The 27598-nt window shown below is 39.6% G+C and overlaps 1 protein-coding gene across 1 annotated transcript in view; it reads right to left on the minus strand.

Annotated features, from left to right (window-relative positions):
* Positions 1-5018: 5018 nt before the first annotated feature.
* The window catches only part of Zcchc7 (zinc finger CCHC-type containing 7), a 155020-nt gene continuing 132440 nt past the window's right edge, over positions 5019-27598 (minus strand). Inside the window, exons 7-9 of the mRNA XM_048419974.3 lie at positions 11501-11596; positions 8133-8250; positions 5019-6228 (exon numbers count right to left, since the gene is read on the minus strand). Of these exons, the coding sequence (XP_048275931.1) occupies positions 5813-6228; positions 8133-8250; positions 11501-11596 (630 nt within the window). The 3' untranslated portion in view covers positions 5019-5812. The remainder of the gene's footprint in view (positions 6229-8132; positions 8251-11500; positions 11597-27598) is intronic.

Genomic DNA, 27598 nt, shown 5'->3' on the forward strand with positions numbered 1-27598 from the left:
TCTGAGGTGTTTGGTTAACCATGGGCAACACTTCTGGTACCCAGGGTTAAGAGTATCCACAGAGGACCCCGAGGAGGCGCCTTCAGGCTCCTGGTCCACTCTTCTCCACAGCCCCCTGATGTGGAGAGGATGACAACTGAACTCTGCTCTAAATTTACATGTCATTGTGGCCAAGCGATGGTTGTTCAGCCGAAAGGATCCTGAGGTTGCTGGGAAGGTGTTCTGAGATTTAATTTCAGATGAATCCTGGTAATCTGGGCCCCATCTGATTTTAAAGCCTTAAAAACAAAAGCTCTCCGAGGGCAGGGAACCAGCGTGGTGGGTCACGACAGATGGCACTGAAACACGGGGCTTCTTTGACGAGCAATGGATTTTGGTTGGAGAACAAGTCTTCTGTCTTCTCTCTTTCCCTCCCTCTCTCCCTTCCTCTCTGGGACCTCGTGCATGCAAGGCCAGGCTCCTGCCAGAGCTAGACGTGGCCGGCGTGTGGAAGGCGTCACATGGTGCTCTGTCATCACTGACTTCATGCTGGATTTACAGGTGGGCACACCCTTGTTTCCTCACACAGCCTTCCTGAGTGAGTCTTCACTCTTCAGCCTTCTCTCTGAAAGGCCCATACAAACCCTTCCAAGTATAACCCACTCCCTACCCCACCGCCATGTTAGTTCTCCCATTTTGGTGATGTCATGCACAGAACAGGGTGGGGCCAGCCACCCTGATACAGGTTAGCTGTGTCAGCCCCTGCTGGGCCCTGTGAACAGGGCTAAGAACTGAGGTGGCTTTATCTCTGCAGTTTAGAAACACATTTCAACCTGTTCCCCACATCTAGAATGCTGTTCTTTGCCGCACTGGACTCTGTAGTGAATCTCCTGCACAAGCTACATACAGCCCCTGGTGGTAGGACACATCTGGGTTCTCACGGTAGTGATGCTACCACTGTAGCGCATGCTACACCCCCTGGTGGTACAGACACATGACTTCACTGTAGTGAGTTCGGCGTAGTGCCTGGCCCTCAGCAGATATTCTACTCAGATTTGCAGAATTTAACGAGATTTGCAACTTTTGCAAGCCAGAAGAAGAAAGTTCTTCAGTGTTAGCCATGTTCTGAAGAACCCACCAGAGATGACCACTCAGTTTACAGCCAATTGAAAGTCTTTATTTCAGCTAGCTGGGACTAAACTCGGGAATTTGGGATTCAAGCATAGTTCTGAGTGTTTAGGGTAAGGCGGTTTGTAAAAGAAAAAAAAAAAAAACCTGTATGCTGCTAGGTTGTTTTGTGCAAGCAGGCAGTTTAACAGAAGCTAAGGTAGGTGGTAGCTGGTTAGAAAGGTTTGTACAACTAGTTCCCCCTACCCGCTGAGACAGGGTTTCTCTGTGTAACAGCCCTGGCTGTCCTGGAACTCACTTTTGTAGACCAGGTTGGCCTTGAACTCACAGAGATCTGCCAACCTCTGGCTCCCTAGTACTGGGATTAAAGGCATGCGCCACGACAGCCTGGTTCAAGCAGGCAGTTTAACTGAAACTTAAGTTAGTTGGGGCATCTTGTCCTCAGGTTCCTAGAATAGAATTGGGTATTTTTCCTTGGATTCTCCATCAAGAAGATCAAAGTCTAGTAAACCTAAAATGGCAATGGCTTCAGCAAGAATACAAGCTGGAGGAACCTCTGAACTCTTACCCTGTCACAGATGTTCAAATTAGCTAAAAGGCCCTTGGTTCCAGAGAAGCCCAATAATTGGTGCCTGGGTAATCATGTAAATTTTATGTGGTTTTTTGTTTTGTTTTGTTTTTTTTTGTTTGTTGTTTGTTTTTTTTTTGTGTGGGTTCTCTGATGCTCTGGCAATAAGAACTGCAGGCTCTCACTTATTTGGCTGTTTTTTTTTTCCCCATTTGTATGTGTTAGCTAGGGGTGCAGTGACGCCACCAAACTGACTGCCCTTTGGGTAAAAGGAAAAGTTTATTTAAACTGCCAAGGCTGTCTCCCTGGGTTCAGAGAAGACAGCAAAATGGGTAGGAGAGTCCTGCCAGTTATAAGGGGTTTTGTTGAGGTAGGAGGAAGGTGTGTTAGCTGGCCCAGCCTGGGAAAACCAGCAAGGGCTTTCTTTCATCTGTTGGAGGCTCGGCTTGATGGGGAACTAAAGGTCCTTTTCGGAGACTGGGAGTTGTAGGGCAAAGAAGAAAGTCATGGCTTTTCTTGGCAAACAAAGCCCATTTTATAAGTCTTCTGAGAAGTGCTGTCATTAGGTCAGTGCTCACTTCAGACATCCACGGCACTGCTGTTTTGTGAGATTGGGACTCACCAGCACACAAATGATTCAGGAGCGGGGTGGAGGGCGGTCTGTGGACTGAGCCTGCTGCTGAGGCCTGGGATCAGTGAGCAGCTCTCCAAGCCAATGATGGATACCAAATGTGCGATCCCAGTTTCCCTCCGACTCCACACAAGCAGAGCAAAAGCAAAAATGACTCATGGACTACTGAATGAACCTTGACCTCACCCAGATTTTCCAGATTATCCCTAATTAAGTGAAAACAAAACATTAAAATGTTTCCAGTGGAGGATTAACTCTGTGAAAGTTTTTTTTTTTTTTTTTTTTTTTACTTTGGGTTTTGATCTATATATGTACTTGTGAAGTTTCCATAAAGTACACACGCACAGAGTTTATAATACTTTCTCCTGCCTCTACTAACCATCCCTGGTCCCCTGCCACTGTAATTAACATTTTCAGTCATATTCCATTTGAGTTATGCTATTACTAACTGGTTGCACTGGCTAGTCTTATGTCAACTTGACAGAGGCTAGAGTTATCTGAAAGGAGAGAGCTTCAGTTGAGAAAAGGTTTCCATAAGACTGCATTGTAGACAAGACTATAGGACATTTATTTAGTGATTAAGTGGGAGGGCCCAGCCCATTGTGGTGGTGCCATCCCTGGGCTGGTGGTCCGGGGTTCTGTAAGAAAGTAGGATGAATATGCCACGAGGAGCAAGCCAGTAAGCAGCACCCATCCATGGCCTCTGCAGCAGGTCCTGTCTCCAGGTTTCTCTCCTGACTTCCTTTGATGAGGGACAGAGCTGTGGAAGTGTAAGCCAAATAAAACCTTTCCTCCCCAACTTGATTTTTGGTCATGGTATTCCATCACAGCAATGGAAAAGACACTGGTGCTGGTAGCTGGCAACTCTGACTGCCTTTCTAGCCACAGTGCTCAACAAACAGCTGCCTCCCACCCTCCTTCTTGAGTCTGTGTCCATGCTGGGGTTTGAAGCCGGCCAGAGATTCATGAATGCTAGGCAAGTATTCTACCAACTCAGTTACATCCCCAAGCCTTTCAGGTCTTGCTTTTTTTTCCCCTGCCCCGATTTTCAAGACAGGGTTTCTCTGTAGTGGTGCCTGTCCTGGAACTAGCTCTTGTAGACAAGGCTGGCCTCAAACTCACGGAGTTCCGCTTGCCTCTGCCTCCCGAGTGATGGGAGGTCTTGTTTTTAAACAGGAACCAGAATAATCTAGACCTGAGCTTCTTTTCCCTCATTATTGAGGCAGAGTTCTGCTAAGTGTTGTAGTAGACACTGCCCATGGTTTCCACCCTTCTGGGAAAAGGAGCTCCTTCTGGCATCGAGAACTCCAGTTTCTTCTACTGCTTCAGATGGGATCCCCCACCACCCACCTTCTGTGGGTCTCTGAGGTTGGCTCTGCAACTCTCTCCCCTGTTAAGTGACCTTCAACTACTTTGGTTTGGCTGAACTCTGGCTCTCAACCCAGAGACATTTCCCTTTTTATTCCTGTTCCAAGATAGTGTAGTCCTATTTCTGGCTGTCGTGGAACTCATTCTGTAGACAAGGCTGGCCTTGAACTGCCTCTGCTGGGTGCGCCACCATTGCCCAGCTGACATTTCCCTTCTCACTCCCCTCCTTACTCTTACTTCTTACGAGGTTTTCTTGGAAATGTCTGCTCAATCGCTTTTAAAAGCCTTTTACGGGCTGGAGAGATGGCTCAGCGGTTAAGAGCACTGGCTGCTCTTCTAGAGGACCTCGGTTCAATTCCCGGCACCTATATAGCAGCTCATACCTGTCTCTAACTCCAGTTTCAGGGAATCTGGCACCTTCACAGACATGCAGCAAAACAATGAGCATACAATAAAAACAAAAGATGTTTAAAAAAGCATTGCTTGCCATCATGTGGGCGTGTGGAACACTATTCTCTCCAGGACTCTGCAGCACGCTATGTAAACCACATTCTCCAAACACTGGTTGCTTTTTTAAAATGGCGAGATCTACTGTAAGACTTGGATCTGGACTGTCCTCGTATCCTGGCGATGGCACCTATAAGCTAGTAACCTTCTTCTTTCTTGGACAGCACCTGGCTGTGGAGCCTAGGTTGGCCTTCAATTCAGAGTCTCTCCTGCTTTAGGCTCAAGGATTTCAGTCCCGCACCACCATGTCTGGATTCCAGTGACCTTCTCCACGTCCCACAAGTCTCCATTCTTCCTTAACTGACTTCCTGAGCTAGTCCTAGGCCTCAGAAAGGACTGTATATATAAAACCACAGTTTTATATTTATTTCTTCCCAATACCTGATTTGTATTGTTTATCATTCTTAAACATTTTGTTATTTTATGTGTACAAATGTTTGCCTGAATGCACATATGGATGTGCATCATGTACATGCCTGGTGTTCTCAGAGGTGAGAGGAGGGCATCAGACCCCCGGGACTGGAGTTACAGATGGCTGGGAGCCCACATGTGAGCGCTGGGAATTGATCCTGCTTCACTTTCAAGAGCAGCAAGTGCAAGTGTGCATTTCTGCGTGGGGGTTTTGCACATGTGAGTGCGGATGGAGGCCAGAGGTGCTGGGTCCCTTGGAGCTGCCTAGCCTGGGCTGAGGAACCAAACTGCAGACCCACCTCTCTAGCTCCAGACAAAGGTGTTTCTGACTCCAGGTTATGGTGGATTCTGTGACTACAATGAGCTGTCCAGACCAGCTATGCTCTGACACTCAAGTTGTCCTTGTCTTTTGCAACAGCAAACACATTTACTCATTGTTTCAAGCATTTTATTTTTCTTGTTCTAACACTGGGCTTTCACAAGTGTAAAAAAGGTTCACAAATACAAAAGATTCTGAATAGCTTTGTGGTATTTAAAAAGATCCATGAAAACAAATTAAGTTGGTAATATTGTCTCTATTTCTTGCACTATGGCTGTAAACTGGAAAAAAACAGTCCAAGTGTGATTATGCTAAAGTTCTCACGTTTCTCAGGAAATCTGCCCTGCACACCCACACGGCAGGCCCTGTACAGAACTTGTGCTATTGCCGTTCCTCTGCCTCCTCCAAGGTTCAACAGTGACATCTTCATTTCCACAGCCAGTCCTGGATGTTCTGTTTTCACAAAAGAGTCCAACAGCTTCTGAAGCACGCAAAGGTAGATTTGGATTTTTATTGATTTTCCAGTGTTTAAAAAAACAACAAAGATAAGACAGTAGTAGTGATTTTTCTTATTAGCACTAATCTCTCTTCCAATGAGCTTTTAAGTCATTATAGATGAATTATATCTGAAGAGCTTGTAATCTTTTTCAAAGCATGTAAAAAAGATTTCCTTAAAAAGACAGTTTTCCTACCTCAAGAGAAATTGCGAGAGGAACTGAAACCCAAGTTTACTTTCCTATCTAATAAACAGCCATGACCAGGACAGAGCTCTCCATGGCTTCCACGCAGCAGCGCTAAGTATGGCTGACATATTAAGCAATCATAACCCAGAGCCCCCTTCACATAACAGATGCCAGAATGCTGCCAGAAAAGTTGAATGTGAGGGTGTTCAGAAGCCACTTCACAGCTTTGTTTTCCTCTTTCTTTGCTTAATGAGAAATAAATTATCGTTGCTGTCGTCTTCTGTGCATTTCCCTTTCTTAGGCTTGCTGCGCTTGCTCTCTCTGAGAACCTTCTCTTCTCTCAGTCTGTGGTGACGGGACCTGGACAGCTTTCGGGTTGCAGCCCTGCTGGAGGAGTTGGGTTTTGAGCCCCTAGGGAAGTCTTCATCCCCGTCACCATGCTGCTGAGTCCACCTATGCTTTTCGCCTTCTTTTTTCCTGGTCATTTCTTTGTGGGTTTTTTTATGTTTTTGAGGCCACTTGCTGCTTTTCTTTGAGAAATAGCTTTTTCTCACACTGTGATGGCCCCTCTTATCTGTCTCTTCTACGTATGGTCTTCTGAACTGCTCTGGAAAATCTCCATTTTTCTTGATTTCTGGAAAATATAAAAGTATTTTGCTTCTCAGAAATAACTTAACAGACAGAAGAGGCAGACATTTAAAAATGTGACCAATATGGCATTCTAAATCCTTACAATTCTATTGCTAAAACGGGAAAATATCCTCAAACCCTTTAGTATTTATGTTACTTTTTCTACTCAACAAACTTTTATAACGTTAAACCATGAAAACTAGAGCAGCAGGCATGGTCATTATCTTGGTCCTGGGAAAGAAGTCATGTCTAACCAGTGCAGGTTCCTCTATTGATGGAGGATAAGGTGAAGCAAGGTAAAGATGACCTCATGTGACCCTACTCTTGGAGGACAAGCCTGGCCATCTCACTGTGAGTGGGTGCACACTGTCAAGACATTATCCCTCCAGAGAAGCGGCTGCTGGGTGGGGTGTCTGTGCACATACCGTAGAGGGTTTCCATGCCAGATGATGCTGCATCTTGTGAGAACCGGATGTATTTATTATGAGCATCAGATGGATGTGCTTTTAACAGCAGAGAGTGGTAGCCGAGGCTAAAGTGAGCTGTGAAAACTCCAGAACCTTGAACTATTACACAGAGGTCAGTAGAAACCTTTAGCCTAAAAGTTTATGATAAAGAAGGTTCCAGGGAGCACAGTGAGCCTCACAGTGGGCGTGCACCACAGTGTCACAACTAAAAAAAAGTTCTCTCAGATTATAACTTATAAATGCTCACTGTAGAAAACCTAAAAAATAAAATAAACCCATAAATTATGAAGAAAATATGCCAGAGTGTAGTAATACACTTTTTAATTCAGGGCTGCAAGCACTATGCTTTTCTTGGTAATCTTTCTAGTTTAATAATCTAGTCAATCTCTTAATATGCTGTGTTTCTCTAGAGTTGAGATAAATTTTATATTAAATATATAAGCTATGCAAATGAGAAGTAGCATCATCATTTTGAAAGGGTCTGAACTCAAGAGAATCTAAAGCCACAAGGGAAAAAAAGCTAAAAATGCTCAGTGTCTGAAAAGAATTCAGAGACCAGTTTGAAAAACACACAACTGTTTGTCACCCAACAGCGAAGGTAACCTGGGAACACATCTTGACTATAGCAAGAAAGAACAAAAGCAGAGAAAACAGATTTAAACAAGATTTACAAATGCTATTTACTGATTATTGTAGGTTAGTTATGTGTAGTTGTTCATGACTGCAGGTGCCTGTGCAGGCTGGAGTCACAGACGGCTGTGAGCCACCATGTGGATGCAGGGGCTTCACTCAGGTCCTCTGGAGGAGCGGCCATGCTCTTAATCACCGAGGTGAAGGAAACACAGGTGGTTGTGGGCCTAGAACCCGAACTAGAACTGCAAAGTAACCTGCAGACCAGCCTTTGTGTGGGAGACCAAGGGGTCACCAGAAACCCTTCTGTTACATGAAAAATACTAGACATACAAAGAGAAAATAATTATTTGTCAGATAGAAACATTTCAAAGGAATCTTAAACTCTCTGCATAGACAGATAAAAATATTCTTAAGAATTTTCTGAAATGCTCTGAGAAAAATATTGTGAACAGACTTCAAAACAGGATTTTTGATGTAGAAGTCTGAAGTAGAAGTAGTTACAAACTAGAGCTTCCTATAGTTTGTGACAGCAGAGTGGTAGTTGAGGCTAAAGTGAAATGTGAATTTATCATTATAAAATATAATAAATATTATTATAAAATAAATGATAAAGATAATATAAAAAGCTTCTTTTAGTTTTTATAATTATTACAAATGTTTTCTGTGCTAAACAATGACTTCCAAAACAGGCAAAGACAGTATATAAAATAGGCAAAGACAGTATATAAAGTAGGCAAAGACAGTACATAAAAAAGAATAAATTTGGGAGCTAGTGTAAAAGTGGTTTAACCAGAGTTTGGTGACAAACCTTTCACTTTCCGTTTTATTCTCCGATCTCTCTGCTGGATCTCGTGTTTGTTGTCATAGTAGTGGATAAACGGAGATGCTGGAAACGTCTGGCTAAACATTCTTCTTTCTTTACATTCCTACAGTTGTATTTGAAAGAATGCATCACAAGGCCGCACTGCTCAGCGCTGTTCATCAGTCCCTACCCCGAGCACCACATGCAATGGCTGCTGGAGTGGTCTTTGGAACACCTGACCCAACTGCTCTCCTGTGCTTCTGTGCTATCCCTTCGGGCCTGCATCGCTTCCCTTCTTGACTAAGTAATCTTTTACGTTTTTGTACTTCCTAAGCTCCTTCCCCAGTTTGAGTTAACAGCATTGAAAGATGGGTGCCAATTCCATTTGTCTTGTCCTATGCTGGAGTTCATTGGCATTATGTGAATTAACTGTCCTTTCTTGTCTTTTCCTACAGTAGCCTTCCCACCAAACTTTCCTTCCTTTTCTTCTTAGCCTAGCCTCAAGCTGTGGCTCTAAACTGTTGGCTCTGTTCACTCTCTAGACACACTTGCCAGCTTATGTTTCCATTCACTAGTTCCTAGGGCAGTGAATCTTTCTCTAACTAACAATTTCTTATGGGTGCACACCGTATCCTGAGGATATTCTCTGCTCCCTTCTGCCCTGTTCCCCTCTACTGCTTCTCATCTGTCCCTTTTGTTCCTGGGCTAAGGGGTCATACGTGAGGTGGGTGGTGGACCCACCTACTTAGAAAATGTTTCTGGGTAATTTTGAGAAGCCTCTTTTCTTTGCTCCCTCAACCACGCTGAGATCATCCTTTTACTCACTTCTCTGCCTGCTCCCCCTTGTCTATTCCTCTATCTACTAGGTGACAGCAGGAGAAGTGAACACCTCTTTTTCAGAGAGGCTTTCCTTTGGGGCCTTCTCCTCTGCCTTCTCCCATCTTGCCTGAAGTTTATTTGCAAATGTTAGCATTTCTTAGCTAAGTAGCTAAGAAAGTCAGAATGCCTTAAACCCACATGGAATTTCGCTGACTCACCATAAAATCAATAAAAGTATCAACTCAAGGTTACATCAAGGTAATCTTGATACCCTCAGTCAGTACCCATGCAAAAAGAGACCGTTTAAACTCTCCCAGCCCCTCACATTTTCACACCCTCCTGGAATAGCCTTTTTCTCAGGGCCTACTGCTGCCCTTGTCTCTCTAGCGAGAATGACTAGCATTAGGGAAGGGTAATAGGAACTGAGGGCTAAATCTGAGACTGACAGCGAGGGGAGCTTGGACATCTTTCACCACTGGGGTGGCCTCCTATTTGGATACCGTTCTATCTAGACGGATGTAACTATGCAGAGCCACATTGTATCACAAATGTTTTCCAAAGCTACATGTAAATTATATTTTGATTATTCACATCACTGGTTCCCTCCATTAAAACAGATAATTGATAGCTGGCTATATAATTTATGTTCTGTTCTGGATTAGCCACATCAACGATCTTCTTCATTAGTGTTGGATAATCTAGAGTTCCTTCAACTATGGCTGCCAAATTTGCTTTACTGTAAAATGAAATTTGTCTAAGTCTAGATTTCAGGGATAAATTCCAAAGGCTCTTGATATTCCCATCTACATTAAAGGCAGTGACTAGTAAGCAGGAAGCATCCAACTGTAACTGTTTTTCTTTAATTGATCAAACATAAATGCTAAAAGTACACTCTTTTGCTTTAAAGAGATAAGCAAGCATATATATTAAACACCTGTGTGATGTGCATGGCAGTGGATGGCGAATATGAGTCTGTTTCCTAAAAGCTGTTGGCAACATTTGGTGTGCACAGGGCAATAGAAGACTGAGAGATGGTAATTTCCTAAAAGAATCTTCTCTAGTTAGTTTTCAACCTGAATTCTAGAGAGGTGAAGTCCAGTATACTGTCAGATCTTGCTACCCATCAGTGGGTTTGATCACATTAGAAGCAGCATCTGAATGTCAGTGCTGTACACCTTTTGTGCTTTGGAGATTAATCACCACTGAGCGCCTGAGTCTCACCCCAGCTCCATCTTCTACCTATTACCCACCTTAGTTCCTGCTGACAAACATGGAAGATAAACTCAATTGTTCACAGGCTCTGCCTAGCACTTTTCTTCTCCCAGCCTTTCTGTCTCTTTGAATTTGTGGTACTCTCTGGTTTTGTTTTTGATTTGGTTTTTCAAGATAGGTTTTCTCAATAGCTATGGAGCCAGTTCTGGAACTCACTCTGTAGACCAGACTGGCCTCAAACTCACAGAGATGTGCCTGCCTCTGTCCCCACCCCCACTCCCCCCCACGGGCTTAAAGGCGTGTGCCACCACCGCCAGGCCCTTGAATTTGCGGTACTCTCAATGAATGTCTGGACTAGAGAGGAGGCAGAGCTGGAGGTTAAGAGGTAGCCTGCAATACTGCCCACTCTCCCACCTGTCTCTCTACCCCTACTCTGAGGAGTCCTAGGCCTCTGTAGGTCTTCTTCCTGACATGGGAGCTGGTTGATGTTACCTTGGTTTCTAGGCTGGAAGGAGCTTTGTGGGGAATGGGAATCTCCTGCACAAGGATTTCTATTTCCTGTGTCACTGTTTCTCCTCTTTGACCTTACAGTTTCACAATGTTGGGGTGCAAAGCCTATTCCTGCTGGGTCTTAGCTCCAGGATGAGCTGCTGCTGTTTCACATTTAATGAGGCTAGAGACACCAGTGGGGAGCTTCTTCTGCTCTCACACCTCTAGCAGTCTGGACTTTTCAGTTTGGACAGCACAGTATTGACGGGAGGGAACTGAGGCACTTGGGGAAGAGCTGTGTGAGCCACTTCTACTACTGAATGTCAGAGGTTGCACGGCAACGACTTAAGTGAACGTGATATCAGGGACAGCTCAAGAACTAAACTGAAAACCCAATTAACAGTTCCATAACAGTCAATACAAGATGGGGAAACTCTGTGCTTCAGCTGACTTTGTCTGACTGACTTTATGAGCTAAGTTTGTTTTTAGTTTATCTATTTATTTTAAAAAAAAGATTTATTTATTATGTAGCCTTGTAGGCCAGAAGAGGGCACAAGATCTCATTACAGATGGTGTGAGTCACCATGTGGTTGCTGGGAATTGAACTCAGGACCTCTGCTCTTAACCTCTCAGCCATTTCTCCAGCCCCTAGTATATTTAAAAGAACTACAGGGATATGCTTTGACACTTAATCTTGGTAGAAACTGGAGGGGTGTAAATTAGTCGAAAAGTCTTACCACTAAAGGTTAGCTTATAAACCAGTTAAGCGTTAGGCGTCTTATTCATTTTGAGCTCATTTTTCAGCAACTACTCCCTGACAACAATGCCTTATGTCCAATGTCACCCAAACTTACATGTCCATAATGGCCTTTCTGTGCACAGTTGTAGCAATACACTAATGCTGACTGTCCAGAAGGGGTCGTTGGTCTTTTAGGTAGTCCAGGTTTAGTCTGCAACATAAATAATTGTGAGAGTTTAATACATGTTAGTGGAAAATCCAAAACCTCAACCTTTCTAAAAGAGTTCTTAGGTAAGAGACGCCTGAGAAATTCTTTTTAGTTTAGTGTGGGGTGGCAGCTGGCTCATACTGGAGCCTAGGAAACAACAACATGGAAGGGGCAGACAGAGATGGGAGGGTTCAACGCTAAGGAGATAAAGTAGGACAGAAGCCTGGGCTTTAAAGAAGTTTCAAGGAAGGTCTGACCTACACTGCCTAATACAATAGAAGCCTAGCAACATCAGGACAGACACTGCCATCACAAGTGCAACCAACTCACAAGAGTCTTCCTGGGGGAATCTGGGAGGGCAGAGTGGGGTGAGGAGTGAGGGGAGTGCAGAGAAAAAGTGAGTTATATAACAAATTTATTAAATTCTACGTGTATTTCATGCATTTTCAGTATGCACATTGTATTTCATAATAAGAAAAGTTAAGAAACTGAATATAAATTGAAGGGAGAGTGTATGTATGTTACTATTTTGAGAAGCATGAGCAGGAAGGAACGGGATAAAAGGGGAAGTGTTTAGGAGGAAGAATTAGTTGTTGGTCTTTTAAATGGGAACAATGTGTTCAAAGAGTGCTAGTCTGCCTATTATCATTTTACCTAATGCTACAATCAGGTGGCTTGGGGTGCAGGGTAGGGAAGAGAAGAGCTTTTGATATAGAAAAATAGTGTACAGGTGATAAAAATCTTTAAGAACCTTACTTTAGCTCTTATGTCTTAAAATGGAAAGCGGGTTGCTAGTTACTCTTTCCAGTGCTGTGACCAAGCAGCAGACAGATAAGGGAGGAAAGCTGTTTGTTGTTCAGGCTCAGAGGGACTGTAGTCTATCACTGCAGGGAGGGTGTGGAGGGCAGCTCACAGCACGGTAGACAGGAAGCCAGACAAGAACCACCTCCCAGTCTATTCCAATTCTTACTCTATGAATGGGTCAGACAAAGAGCTACCTTCACACACCCAGAGGTGTGCCTTACTAAATTCCTAATTGCTATTAATCCAATCAAGCTAATAAGCCATCATCAAATTTGAGGAAAACAAGATCTCAACAGTCTTTGCTGCTGAAAATGGCCGTGGTAAACAAAATGGAATTTACGACTTCAGCTATTATCAGCTAGGATATATGAAAAACACAACTATTCTATAAAAAACTAATAGATTTTAACAGGGATATACATATGTAAGCAAGTGTCGCTGCAGTGGTTTAGACTTTTAGGTAGTAGAGCACCAGGAAGTTAGTAAATTATTACATAGAAATATTTTTCCTAATCTCAAAAAAGGTTGTTTTGATATGATATAAAACTGTAGCTATGAGCATATAGAAAGAAAACAAAACACGAAGAAATATGGTAATTTTTTAAAGGAAGAAGTTGTTAAAAAGCTTTTCATGGTTTGGGCATGGTGGCACACACCTGTAATCCCAGTACTCAGGAGGTAGAGGCAGGAAGATCAGGAGTTCAAGGCCACCTTCAGTTACACAGCAAGCTCCAGGCTAGATGATGCCCATCTCAGAAAACCAGGAAGAAGAAGAGAAAAGTTAGTGATGTGTATGACCCAAGATGAAGCCTATGAAATACATCGGACTTAGCAGACAGGAAATTGTAGGTAACTGGAAACTGCCGAAAGCAATTTCCTTTGCGTGGATGGGGCAGAAGTGAGACTGCAGTGAGTTTATCCTAAGTACTAAACAGTGAAAGAAATCTGACTGGGAATGGAAGGGGCAGGGAGCAAGTAGACTAGAACCCAAGTCCGAGGATGATTCCATCAGTTAGACTGTCAGAGTCCCGAGCACACGGCCAGTGTTTGCAGACAGTTTCAGCAATTCACTAGAAATAATAGTAACTGCAGAATCCATGTCAGATATTGCCCTAAGGTCGGGTATCTGAGAAGTCGGCAACACAAAAATCACTGCTTACATTCCAGTGAGGGAAGACAGACAAACCAGACAACTCCGCCCCCACTCTACTCCTTCAACCCCCACAGACATACATATGTTTGCACAAACAAAATATTCAACAGTAGTAATATGGACTAAGACAGTGAGATTGATTTGCTGGCAGGGACCCTAATTTGGGAAAAATCAAGCATGTGCTGACTGACTATTCTTTGCCAAGTTCCAAGGCAAGGGACAAGCTTGCCATCTTAGAAGATTTAAAAAATATCTGTACATTGAAGCAGAGCAGGTGAAAGAGTGGAAGAGGAGGTATTGAAGGTGAGGAGGGGTCATCTGAATCCAAAGGGGGAAATATTCTATCTGTGTTTTAAGTGGCATGGAAAGTCAGCAAAGGACTGGAAACTAATGGTAGACAGGTACTCAGCAACCAGATGGCAACTCAGCAGGGTACTTGTTTGATGATAAATGGAACAACCAACCTCCAGAGCAGTAATACTCTCTTAGAAGTGGCTCTCTTGTTTATGTAGATACATAGCACATTCTATCACCAAGTAGACGGGCTTTACAGGGTGTATTCATTTCTAACTTCACCTGGATAATCTATGGATGATTAACAGAGCCTTATAATTGGTCTCGAGGCCCCTATCTCTTTAGCCTATTTTCAATACAAGGTGATTTTTCTGGCTTGTGACTCAGAACATGACCACTTCTCAATCTAAACTCCTGTAACAACATCTCTTCTCACTCAGTAAAGAGCAAGAGTCTTACAGTGGGTCACATTTTTCCCCCCCTGTAGTCTTGCTGCATGCTTGGTATGCCTCATCACCTCACTGGCCTCTTCAGTGTTGTCTGAACACTCTACACAAACATCCTTCCACTGAGTTTAGCACCACTGTTCCACACCAGGATAGCTACTCTCCAGATAAAGGTCATTATCCTGGTAAGGGGGCCAAGTGATGATCCCTATACCCCTGCCCTTTGAAAAACAAAACAAAAATTATCTCCCTCAAAATATGTCAAATGGTTTATCTGTCTATCCAACCCAACCCTATCCACCTGGTAAGGAAAAGTTACCCACTGTTGGATCCCACCTCCTGGGACAGGGCCAGGCGATGTTAGAACTCAGGAAACATGGCAAATGATGAGCTAATGGTTCCGTATCACACAGGTATGGTACGTGAGTCACAGAAAAAGCTTATGAACTTTAGGTATTGTTAATAAAAATAGATACTTTGGGAAACTATTAATTTTTTTTAATATCTCTAAGGGCAAACCTATAAGATTATGTCATAAGTTAAAAAGCTTGAATAATGAATCATACAGTTTCCTTGTTATTTCTCCTACTTCATGTTGACAATACAGTACATACTTGGAACACCAGGAGGGAATCAGTGATGTAGAGAAGAGGAACTCAGTCTTCTAGTACCAGAGATGAAGAGATGTTTCTTAAATCAAGATTTGAAAGCATGTTTCATATTGACATGCTATTTTATTTAGAGAATAATATCAAATATAGCCTCAATGTTCATCTATGCCTTTGGATGGAGCACAAACATTTGATGTTCATTCAACTGAATAATGTCACTAGTTAAAAATTTCCATTATTACTAATAAAAATAGCAGTAATATATTGTTATGAAATTCTACACTGTTTCACAATAATTAATTAGTAAATGACTTGACAAACACTATCTACATGCTCTCAGTTTAATAACTAGCATGTACTAGGACTTAATAGGAATGAAATCAGCCTAGATCGTACCTAATTAGAGCACACTTCTGTACTAGAATATAGTAGTGAAAACTCAATAATGACTTTCACTGGACAAGTCTTTATACTAAGATTAAATAAAAATCCTTAAGCTATTTCAAGTGTTGAAATATAAAATTCTGACCCAATATTTATGCCTTAGAACATGTTGCCCACCCCTACACTCCACAGGGTTTTACTCTTTAGCCATGGTTGGTTCAAACTATGTAGACCAGGCTAGCCTCAGACTCACAGAGATCCACCTGCCTCTGCGGTCTGAGTGCTGGGATTAAAGGTGTGTAGCACTGCTTCTAGTGTATTTATTTTTAAATTAACACTAAAGTCTGATTTAAAGCAGAGTATGTCAGCAGCTCTAGATTTGGGTTTGTCATTTGACCCTGCATCCCTGACAAAGGGTTATGTGAGGGAGTGAACACAGCTTTGTTAAGACTGTCTGAAAGTAAGAATGCATCTAAAGACTGCCCCAGTGGATACTAAATGAACTATTTATGAAAGCAGGCTTTTTTTTTGGTTACAGACATTTAAATAATCTATATTTGTAGGGTGATATCTTGGAGATTACTTTACTATCAATATATAGAAGTAATAACCTGGTAGATAGCATTACCTATGAAAGGTCCATCCCATCTGCTATTCTTGCTGAAAGCTTTTCATGCACCAGTAAACTCAGTAAATATCAGAAGATAAAGCATAAGCCACCACGCCATGGATTTACTCCTAATGTCTCCTCAAAGTGCAGCCTGATGCAACCATTACAAATGATTTTCTTCTAATGTCACTTTACATAACCCCTTTTTCTGCATGAATAGTTAGTGCGGAATGAATGAATGAATGCCATTAAAACAGTTAATCATTATCTGGGACACTGGCCTTACTCCCTTCACCACTAAGAATCTCCATGACAAAGGCCAAGAGATCAAAATGCTAGAGCTGCCTCAGTGTCCTATTTCTAACAGTAATTTTTTATGCAAATGAGCCTGCTGGGCATCCCCCTCTGTGACCTTGGGCTGCCCTTATCTAAACTGACTTTGATCCAATGGCTTACATCTAGTGGAAGCTCATTATTGTACAGGATATGCAATCAATTTTACTAATTAAAGAGAATTTTCTACTCGTGACTGAAAAATAGATTTATTTTATAATTATACATATGCTCAAAGACAAAACCATATGTTTTTATTTATCAGGACAGTTTTCATATGAACATATTTTAAAAAGTATATGAAATGGCTGCGGTAAACATATGCAAAACCAAATACAACACCAAGAAAAGCAGAGATTGGTTCAAATCTTTCTGAATATGTTACATTTGTATGTATACCTCTTAAATTGATGTAATTTTCATATTTGAGAACAATCGTTCATTCCAACTATTTACAAATAATTTTATTCTTTCAACAAACTAGTATTACAACCCCTGCCTTAATACTGATATTTTAAAAACCTTACCCACAAAATTAAATTCTCAATAAGATGCTATCCCAAACCAAAGGGACACTCTTATTCAAAGTCCATTAGCTGGAATCTATTTGACATTTGAACAGAAAAAATTTGAATAATTTTAAACACTTGCTTCCTGGTATTTAAAATTACCATTCTGACTTTTATTACCTGCCCAGTAATGAAGAGAGGGCTCTTCTTAGTGTGTTATTTAGTTTATAGTAAGTAGGCAGGGAAGAACATTCTTTAGAACAAGGAAGAGTATCATTGTCATCATCTAGGGCAGAGAGGAAAGGAAGGCAAAACTTTAAAAGTTGGGCAAGCCCTTTCTTTTTCCTTTGTGGAAAGCAGGGTTGAATTTGTGATGAAGCCACAGCTGGGACTCACGCACTGGCAGCGTGCAGGCTAACACTTTTTGCTGTTGGTGTCTCTGGAGGTGAGTCCTCCACCTGTGACCTCAGCTCCAGGCCTGTGTCCATCATGATTTGGACAAGGCTTTCTCTTGGTACATGTTCCGGCAAATATTTACAGTATTACTTTCTTTGATGATATGGGGAGAATTATTTGCCTCAAGCTATTATGTTTCTTTTATGAAGGTTTTAATTTTTCTTACTGAAAATAATAGCTATTGCATCATAGGAGACATTACCATTAATTTTTCTACATCCTTAAAAAGTGTTGAAAGTACTATATATAGTAATACACATATATTTTTTATGTATTAAAACCATGTCATATACCCAACAGACTCCCAATTCATTGGGTAATTCCTTAATTAGGCAGATTTTTCAAACATGTATTATGGACACAACAGACCGGAACGTCTCCTTTGGAGCATTTTCTAGTCTATCGGGTGATTACATCATTAAGCCACACATGCTACGTAGAAAAATCCTTATGAAAATTCATGAAAAAATGTACAGCACATCATTAGTATGCAGCAGGCATGTATGCTTTTGATAGTTTTCTGCTTAAGAAGAAAACTACATGAAGTAATTAGTCGAGGTCAGGACAGTATGAGAATGGTACCAGACTCTGGCAAAAAAGAAAATTACAAAAAACTTATATCTCTCATGGTTTATCTGAGAGTAATTTACTTTATCGGAAAATGGATTCTTGAACAATGTTCATCTGAATCACAGTAAAGTAAGAGTGTTGCTTTATTGATTTTATATTTCCAATATACGTCTAACTTCCTTCCTACTGCTTGCGTGGACAGCCTTAAGTTTTACAAACTCATGGGCTGAAAGGGTGCAGTGACCAATGGTAAGCCAGTTGTTACTCAAGGCCTTGCACTAGCAAATGCTTATGTATTTATGCCTTCATTTTATATTTTATATAATCAACAGCTTAAGATATTACATGGGTGTATTGTTTCTCAGTAAATAAAAAACTGTTAAAGTAAAGTGAATATGTATAATATTGGCATAACTTTTAGTGGTGGAGTTTCATATACATACCATTAGGAAAGCAATAGATTATATCTAAAAGTTTTATAAGAAGGACCAATTAAACTGACCACTTTTCAATCTTTCTGTAAATGAGGCACTTCCCACTAAAAAACCCAACAAAAACAAAACAAAACAAAAAGCTGAGTACTTGGAGAACAATGAGCATATGCAAGACAGTAAGGAGCCCAGCAGCACTCCCTGAGCGCCCCCAATCTTCCTGGCTTAAAAAGCATCCCAATTTTCTCTGAAAGTAGTGGCGTTTATTCACTGGGCCATGGCTAATTTTACATGGAATGCAAAAATGTTAGTTTAAGTTTAATTTACCACCCTATTTAAATATTTCCAATGTAGCTCTCCAACTGCAGAGCTATCCCTCCGTCTATTTTAATTTTAAAGTAAGTTAGCATAGGGCTTCCTTCTTAATCCCCAGAGACTACCTACATAGTGACAGACACACACATTTATGACGGCAACATAAATGCTCTTCTGAAGTAATGTGCAACATTAAGTGAAAATCGTTTCCTGGAAAGATATTATAGGTATCTATATTTTATTTGCCATCTTAAACATATCTGGGTCTTTATGACCTTATTTTAAAAATGTATTTCCTTTTTATATTTCCTGGTGCAAATGGACTGCATAAATAAGCAATGTGCTATGAGGCTTCAGACCAGCCGATAAAACCTTTCAATTTTCATGCCAGCTTCTTCTTTTGTAATTCAAATCTGCCTGGAAACTGGCAGCTCTGAAAACTGAAACAAGCACTGCCACAAATACCTTGTAATGCTATCGACCTTGTCTGCCCATGCAGTGAGAAAGGGGGATGCGTATGTGTCTGCAGCCATCCAGATAACACAACTCATTTTTTTGGGGGGGGGGCACGAGGTGGGGATAACAGAAGCCAGCCCCAGACTGCACCAAAAGCAGTCATTACCAGGCAAGCTGGAGAATAAGTCTCTTCAAAATACACAGTGCATTTAAAAACCATATATGAGGCTGAGCCACTGCTGTCATTACCAATTTTAATTTAGCTCCTTCAGTTTGCCAGCCAGATAAACTCTTTAGTGCAGTTTTTTAATCTATTTGCCACATTTATGTTTAAGATTATAGTAATATGGATAGGAGAAGGAATCACTTTTAGGGGAAATAAAGAAATATATCCGCTTATCGGCACCCATCAGAAAGTTCATTAATCAGCTAGGCTTTGTGCCCTCTAAATTGAAAGGTTAAATAATCCTCTCAGGAATATTTTTCAGCCCCTCCACCAATTGTCCGGAGAGGAGCTGCCATTCATAGCACACAGGATCAGTGACAGGGTATCTTACCACTGTTTGGACCCCAAACAATGACGGACAAATGGCCTGGTTTACAAAGAAACCTTTTAGTACACAGATGGAAAGGACCACAAGCTTTGATGTAGGGGAGGGTTGAGGAGGGCATGGAGACAGGATATAAGGGAAGGGACAGAAAAGAATACACACATGTATAAATTCAGATATTTTATCGACAGCTTTACTGTAGTAGAGTGTAAGTCATGTTAAATATATATCTTTCAACCATATGAAATGCTTACATAAACCTCCACTGATAATTATGGATTAGAACCATAGCTCTATTGCATTTATTAGTTAATACATGGGGACATAAACAAATTCCAACCTTTTGATTTTGACTATAACTCCATATGACTTCCCCGCCCAAGTCTGCTTATTCTATTGAATCCTGTTGGCTATCAGTAACACAGGCAGAAAATTTCACAGCTTCAAGGACCTGCTCAAGGTAGTCTTGTTTTTTTTTTTTAGTTACATTTTTAAAATTTAAATTTTATTTCATATGTATGAATATTTTGTCTGCACCTATGTCTGTGTACTACTTGTATGCCTGATATTCACAGAAGTCAGAAGAGGGTGTTGGGTCCCTGGAACTGGAGTTATAGATAGCTCTGAGCTACCATGTGGGTGCTGGGAAACAAACCCAGGTCCTGGTCCTTTGGACCACTGAGTCATCTCCCCAGCTTTGGACTTCTGTTTTTATGTTGCATTCTGTCTTAAAATAAGGAACATGGACTAGGAATGACCTTTGGAGGACACATACCACACACATCGAGAAAGTGCCTAATTTGGCATTTTTTTCTGAACCCATACAAGAGCACAGCTGGGAGACTGCAGAGCTCAGGCAGCTCTCATATTTGTGATGCTCTCTGGCAATGTTAAACCTTGGTAGATTGCTGGTTTCCTTCCCTCTCTCTTCCTTGATAAGACACTATAATTGCTGTGAGCTGTATGCTCTCATATTATTCTCACTATAAAGATTTATATACTTTGCTTACAGTAACGAGCCATAGGACATTGAAGCCATGCTAAAAATTATGCACACAGTAGCTTAATCCATGCATCTCAAAGTGATATCACTTATCTTCCCCCTCTCCCTTTCTTGCTTTCAAGTGCTAAACATGCATTGCATTTTTATGTATGATATGGACTTTACATGGTCATTTTTATAGGAAAGGAAGTAACTTAAATCTTTTGTGATCTAATCTTAAATGTTTTTATGCTGGTTTTTAGGTAAATCTAAGAAAACAATTTGTTTACTGTACTTAATTAAGAGTTACTCACCTAAACTGGGCGTGGTGGCGCACGCCTGTAATCTCAGCACTCATGAGGCTGAGGCAGGAGGATCTCGAGTTTCAGGCCAGCTTGGGATAGAGCGATTCCAGGCCAGCCTGGGCTACATAGGAAGACCCTGTCTTGGGAAAAAAGAAAAAAAAAAAAGAAGTTACTCACCTACATTTATTTGAAACAAGTAAGACAAGTATAAATAATAAGAAAAGAAGAACGGCTTTTAAGTACTGTAACTCCAGTAACTGTAAGAAGGAAACATTGTTAGGAAACCAAGAAGAAACTGTTACACTCTCCTCACCTTGAGCAGAGACCCTGCAGCAATCTAAGTCTGGGCTATCCCCAGAGCACATCTCAAGGTGAGGTGCTGCGCAGAGCTTACCTGGTTTACATGCTATGAGCAGAGCTGTGAAGTTCAGCAGACACCTCACTGTGTGGAGCCTCACACAGTCCTGAGAGGCACTACCACCATTTTCAGACCAAGAGCTGAGGCTCTTCTGCATCAGACATTTTATCAACAACCTCTGTATATACTACATGAAAGAATCAAACTTGGACCCAGAGTACAGCCCTAAGTCAGCATTCTTTTCCTTATCTTGTGGTACAGAACATTAACTCATTGATATGCCTGCCCTTCTGTCCAAATTTCATAGTATATTTTTCAAAACATGTATAGTACAACTGTAAGACAAAGGAATTGTCAGAGATCTAAGACATACAAAAACAGAGACTTTTATTTTATAAACAAAGTTAACACACAGCCCCAAACTTAGTTCTCCTAATTGCAAGTATCTGTATAGAAGCATATTCATAGAAAGTAGGTATTTAGCAGGGAATGACAGTTAATGCCTGTAATCCTAGATCTTTGGAGGCTGAAGTAAAAGAATCAGTAGTTCAAGGCCGGCCCAGGCTAGCCTCATAAAAGAAAACATTTATAAGCACAGAGAGATTACAAATTATAAAGATGGTCTTATAATACATTTAGCAGATAGTTATAATTATGTGTGTACATATATATATGCATAATAGAAATAATGTACACACACACACTTTAAAAAAATGAAGAAAATACAGCTAGGCATAGTAGTTTATGCCTGTACTTCCAGCAGTAGGAGGCTAAGGCAGGAGGAACTGCCTGTCTCAAAACAAAAAATAAAATAATCTGGTGGCCTAACCAGTAACTGATGTATGTGTTTGTATGTATGAATTATTTTCACAAATACAGACTTCTGAATTCTCATGTTAAATAATTCTTGTTTCTGAAAAAGGATCCATTCATATATTGATAAACTAGTTAAGGTGAAGGTACAACTTAATCTCATGTACATGCATGCATGTATGTATGTATGCATATATGTAAGTATATTTGGATTATATACATACATGCATATAAATATGTCTTCAAGCTTTAATTGTTCAATGCCATACGACTTTGTAGCTTTTTTCCTTCATATAAATTACTGACATTACTTAAAGGCCAATCCTCAAATAGCTGGAAGAAATACAAATGTACAAATTCACATATAATTCCCTTGACTTTCCAATATAGGAGGGAGTTAAGTGACCAATTAATTTAAAGCTTAAAGTCAGATCAATCCGAGCAGTAATTCATAAATCTTTAGTCACTTAAAAGAGTATTTCTGAAACCTTACAGTCCTCTTAACTTGTTTATTACAGGAGCCTGTATGGTAACAAGGCAGCTCTGGTGCAGACACTGCTCGTGGAGAGGTCAAGTGGTACTTTCCGAGTCGTCAAAGGACTGACCTGCACTCTTTTTAAAGACTATGCTGATCCTAACTGTACTTAATTAAAGGAAGTAAGACTTTTGTTACTTCCATTGTTTGTATGTACACCTTATTTACATTTATTGTTGCACTGAAATACCCAGGGAAGCACAGTTACTTGGTAATATACTTTTTTAAGGAATGCATAAACCATCTATTATATGAAAAATAGCCACTTAAATATGCTAAAATTATACATTTCTCTGTTCTGATGTGTACATAACCTGACAAAAAATTGCTTAACATTTCATATTAGAAAATTATAATTTCTGGTATTAGATGGTATATGGTGGCAACTGTAAGCTTGAGAAAATTTAGTTTAAGGGTTTTGTTTTGTTGATATTCACGTTCATCATAAAGTGGCACTCTTTCAAAGTGCAGAGTTCCCAGTAAAAAAGAATAGTTTTCTTGGGATGACATGACTCATATTATGTGTTTTACTAAGGAGACATAAAAAAAAATCAATATATGTACCACATATTAAAATGTGAACTCCTAGAAATGGAATTTAATTGCTATATGCTTAATTATTAACAACTCTTTTCTACAGTGACTAGACATATTTCATTTGTAAGTAAACGTGAACACAATGGGGAGGGGAAGAAAAAAGATAACAAAATGTCTGAGTGTAACTTTCTACCTTTCTGTTATCCTCAGGAAAAACAGTACAGAAAAGGAATAAGTACAGATTTCTTTCAAGTTTTAAGCAGAAATCAAACTTGAAGCTCGTCTGGTGAAGACGTAAGTACTCAGCGTGCTGGTCATTCCCTCCAGCCACTATGGACCAGGCCAAAGGGAACAGAGACCTTTTTGAAAATCAAATGAAAAAAAAAGTTACCAACTATAGTAGATCTTCAGATTAAACTAATCTTTAAATTATCTAAAAAATGAACAAAAGTATGAAAGCTAATGGAGAGGTGACTACAGACATTCAGAAAGTGGCAAAGCACAGGTGTTCCTAAGTAAAAGCACCTGGACAGCAATGCACACTGCCCACTGCTTCACCATTTCAGATGCCATGTATCTACATCACAATCACCACCATCAGGTCTTCAAATATACTCAAATATAAGCCTGTACAAAACATATCATATTGATTTACTGTCCAAGTTAAATTATTTTTGAATTAAAATATTAAAAGTATGTTGAAAAATTTTGAAGTAATGGATACCTCATTTTTCCTTCAAAAATAAGAAAATATTAATATTACTTCAATAAAATATAAATTATTTTATTGTACCCTTAAATCAAAAATCAAACATGCACACAACCTGAAGAAACAGGAAAGGAAAAATAATAAGCATTAATAGTGCACAGTGTCCACACTTTCCCACTTCCCTTTATAGGAACAGCTTTAGAAAACTGCTATTTGGTTATTTGGCAAATTATATTTATTTTAAAATGAATCTCATTTATTGAGATTGAGAATTCCCAGGTTCTACCCTCTTTGAAAGTGCATTTTCTAACTGCTTTCAACGATTAGTTCTGGCATGTCTGTAAAATACTTAAAAAAAAAAATCAGTTAATTTAATTCTTCAAATGTAGTAATTACCTTTTATATACTAAATTAAAAAATGGTAAGACTGACATAAAAATCTATCATAATCTTGATATTAAGTGCAGAGCAAATACTTAAAATATTAAATACTAATTTATTTCTGATAAAATGTCCATGAGAAAAAACTTCAAAAATTCTGTCACTGTTCAAATGTATTTCCTATGTGTTATCACTGAAGTCATCAATGCTTATTAAAAAAAATATTGGTGCTGTTGGTACTGAAGTTCAGCGGCAAAGCTCGTACTTAACGTACATAAAGCTCTGGGTTCAGACCCAGTGCCAGAAAACAAACAAACAAACAAACAAACAAATCTTGTTATTTAGATGCCAAGCGACTAGAAGAAAAAGTGAAGCAGTCTGACTGTGTAGACCCTGTAAGAACCATCAATCACTTAAGTACTACAAAGGGGACACATGTCTTCTCAAGCTCCAGACCACACACGCATTAACTTTAGCATTGTGTCAGTGTTTAAGGGGATTTTAAAGAAAACTGAATCTTTGAAATTTAACATATATAGTATCTCAATAGCAATACTTAGTTAATCAAAACACCGACTACAATTTATATGAGTTTTCTTGATTCTGGGAGTTGGTAAAGTGGATTGAACTACCAAATGATTTTATAAAAGCTGTTTATGATAATTTCTCTGTCAGGCCCTTAAAAATGGCAACTTTTTTTTTTTTTTTTAAATAATGAGAACTAGCCCTTACTCTATTTTCGAATGGACAGTTCTAAAGATAATGCCCAGCCAATCTATTTTCTTAAACACACACCTGGGCTGTTTCACTTATTAACACGTGCAAACACACACAGGAAAAGAACAAAGCCTTCCCAGTTAAGCGGTGTGTGGACAGTGTTCTCACGGGTGGGCAGGTCTGCTTAGATAGCTAAGGGACTTTCAGAAAGTCACCCAAGACTCCTAACACATTAAACCAAAAGGAAGTTTCTTTAAAAAAAAAGAAAAAATAGAAAAAAATTCTCCATCGAGACTGACTTTTAAAAATATTTTGCTTTTTTATTTTAAGTTATTTTTAAAGAAAAACGTGGCATTTTGACATTAGGGAGCTAAAAATTGTTATTTACCCCTTCTTATATCTCAGTCCACAGATAAAGAGAATCAAATGGCTGTAGCTTCAGCACCTACACTCACTTCCCCATTCTTTCCTCGAGGATTGCAGAACAATAGCTCTAAAGTTAGCATTTAGTCTGTTGCTATTTGGGGTAACATTCTGTAGCATACGGCTTAGAATTCTTTAGGAGGTAAGTTCTGATTTGGTGTAAAATTCACACTGAAAACTCAGAAAATACACTACTGCTAAGTTGGTGTTTCCAGATAAGGAGAAGGAGATGGACTGCTGTTAACTGCAGTCTGAAGGATAGACTCTCGCCATTCGGTGGGTTCAGGGCCTTGATTACCAGTAAATCCTGACCATAAGCTTCCCTGGGCCAGAAAGGAAGCAAGAAAATTCATTTCTCTTCTCTATTGCACAGTTAATAAATTCTTCCGTTTTTAAAGTGTAAATTCTAACATTCCAAACATTATGAATAAACATTTAAAACTTAACACTTAATTACATTTCCTTCCTTATTCTGAAACTTTTTGTTAAAATAAGAAGCAGTAAGATTGTAATACATCTTAAGTCCATACAAAGACTTAAAATGGACTTATTTTAAGGACAAATTAAACATAAAAGAACCTTTTTGGTTCTTAATACATAGAGCCTCCAAATTAAAATTCCCGGATTACTTTTTAAGTAAGCAGGTTAAGAATGCCTACTGCATGTCCAATTATAGGTTCTAACAGGTAAAAGGTCTTGGTTAGAACTCTGTTGGTACCCTATCAGCCTGGGGTTTTTACTATGGCATACGGAATGAAGAGGTGAGAAAAGGGGCTTTCTTGACAGGGTGTTATTTGAATAAAGAAAAAGAATACTTAAAGTCAAGGCTGCTAACAATCTGAAGGTGGAAGTTTCAATGTAAAGAATAGGGTTATGTGATTAAAACATTTAAAAACTTCTAACACTTTTTAGGAAGTAAAAGTATTAGCTATTGCAGGAAATTACATAATTGTTAAGCATTTTTTTTTCCCTCACATATGTGTTCAGATCAACAGATATCACCAGGTATGACTTCTATTCATCACTGAGATGCACAGAAGAGCAGTGGCACGTGCTGTGCTGGGTGTGTGCTTAGAATCTTATCAACATGTATCTCTTGGAATGACGGACTTGCCTTTTATTAATGAAGTCAGGTTTGTATTTTTAAAAAAAGCTCTATTTAGGCACAATCTGTTAGAGATTTCATTTTACCTTTGATGAAATTACTAAAAATAATGAACACTTCTCTTTTGTAATCTTATTTGACAATATGTTAAGGAAGTTTTGAAATTTCACAAGTCTACTTGTGTTAATTAACATTGCCATCCTTCTTACATGCTTGTAAAAGAGAGGCTTCCTAGACAGGCCCAGTTTTGTAGCTGCTCAAAGTATGCTTCTTCTGGAAATGAGCTTCCAGTTTCATCAGCTGGGAACCACACAGCAGCATGTGAAAAAGCACTCAGATGTAGACAGTTTCAAACTGAACTTTTAAAAATAAATTTAACCCTGAAGTGCAGTTCCCTGGAGTTAGAAAAGAAAGGAACACACCACAATGAACTGCACACTATTCCACAGTTTTAAGGGGGCTGGTTGAAATGAATACATAGTAGCATTTCAAACCTAGTTCCTTCTGTGACCACTGCTGTGATTGATGTGATTCACATGTGAGGGCTACTCTGAGTCAATAGATGGCAGTCCATCGCCTAGTAAAAGGGTTGAAGATGCTAAAATCAGCATGCAGCTTGCTTTCACTCAATATTTAATACTGCTTAATTACAGGCAGGGATTCACATATTGTTCATATACTGATAAGACAATTTAATAATTAGAAAACGATATATTTTAGATGGACTGATAAAGTATTTACACATTTATAAGCATAGTAGTGTTACAGTTATTCTTGCATAGTAATTCAGTGTTTATTAAAACTTGGTAGTTGTGAATTACAATGGTTACATTAATATTTTCTGAAAGGTTTCCAGATATGGAAAGTTTTCAAATTGAATTTGTTATTCTTACACATTGAATATATTATATTCTAATAAAAATGAATTTCTTTTATTTTTATTTTAAAAGATCTGTATTCTTTTTATAACTTGTTTCTGAAATGCTAAAAAAAATCCAACAAACCTTTAAGTATTTCTGTTACATTTGAAGCTAATTTTTATCCTTCAATAATAGTTATATAAAATTTGTAAGAAAAGCTAACAGAATAAAAGTAAAATCTACTATGATATTATTTAATAAGGACAATGAGTGTAGTTGCACTATTATACAGAGACTCTGTTCTCTGTATAATTCTGTTCCCCCCGGGTTAGGCTGTAAGGGTTTTACTACTATTAT

The sequence above is a fragment of the Myodes glareolus genome, chromosome 16 (assembly GCF_982192425.1).
Source record: "Myodes glareolus chromosome 16, mMyoGla1.1, whole genome shotgun sequence".
NCBI classification, from domain to species: domain Eukaryota; kingdom Metazoa; phylum Chordata; class Mammalia; order Rodentia; family Cricetidae; genus Myodes; species Myodes glareolus.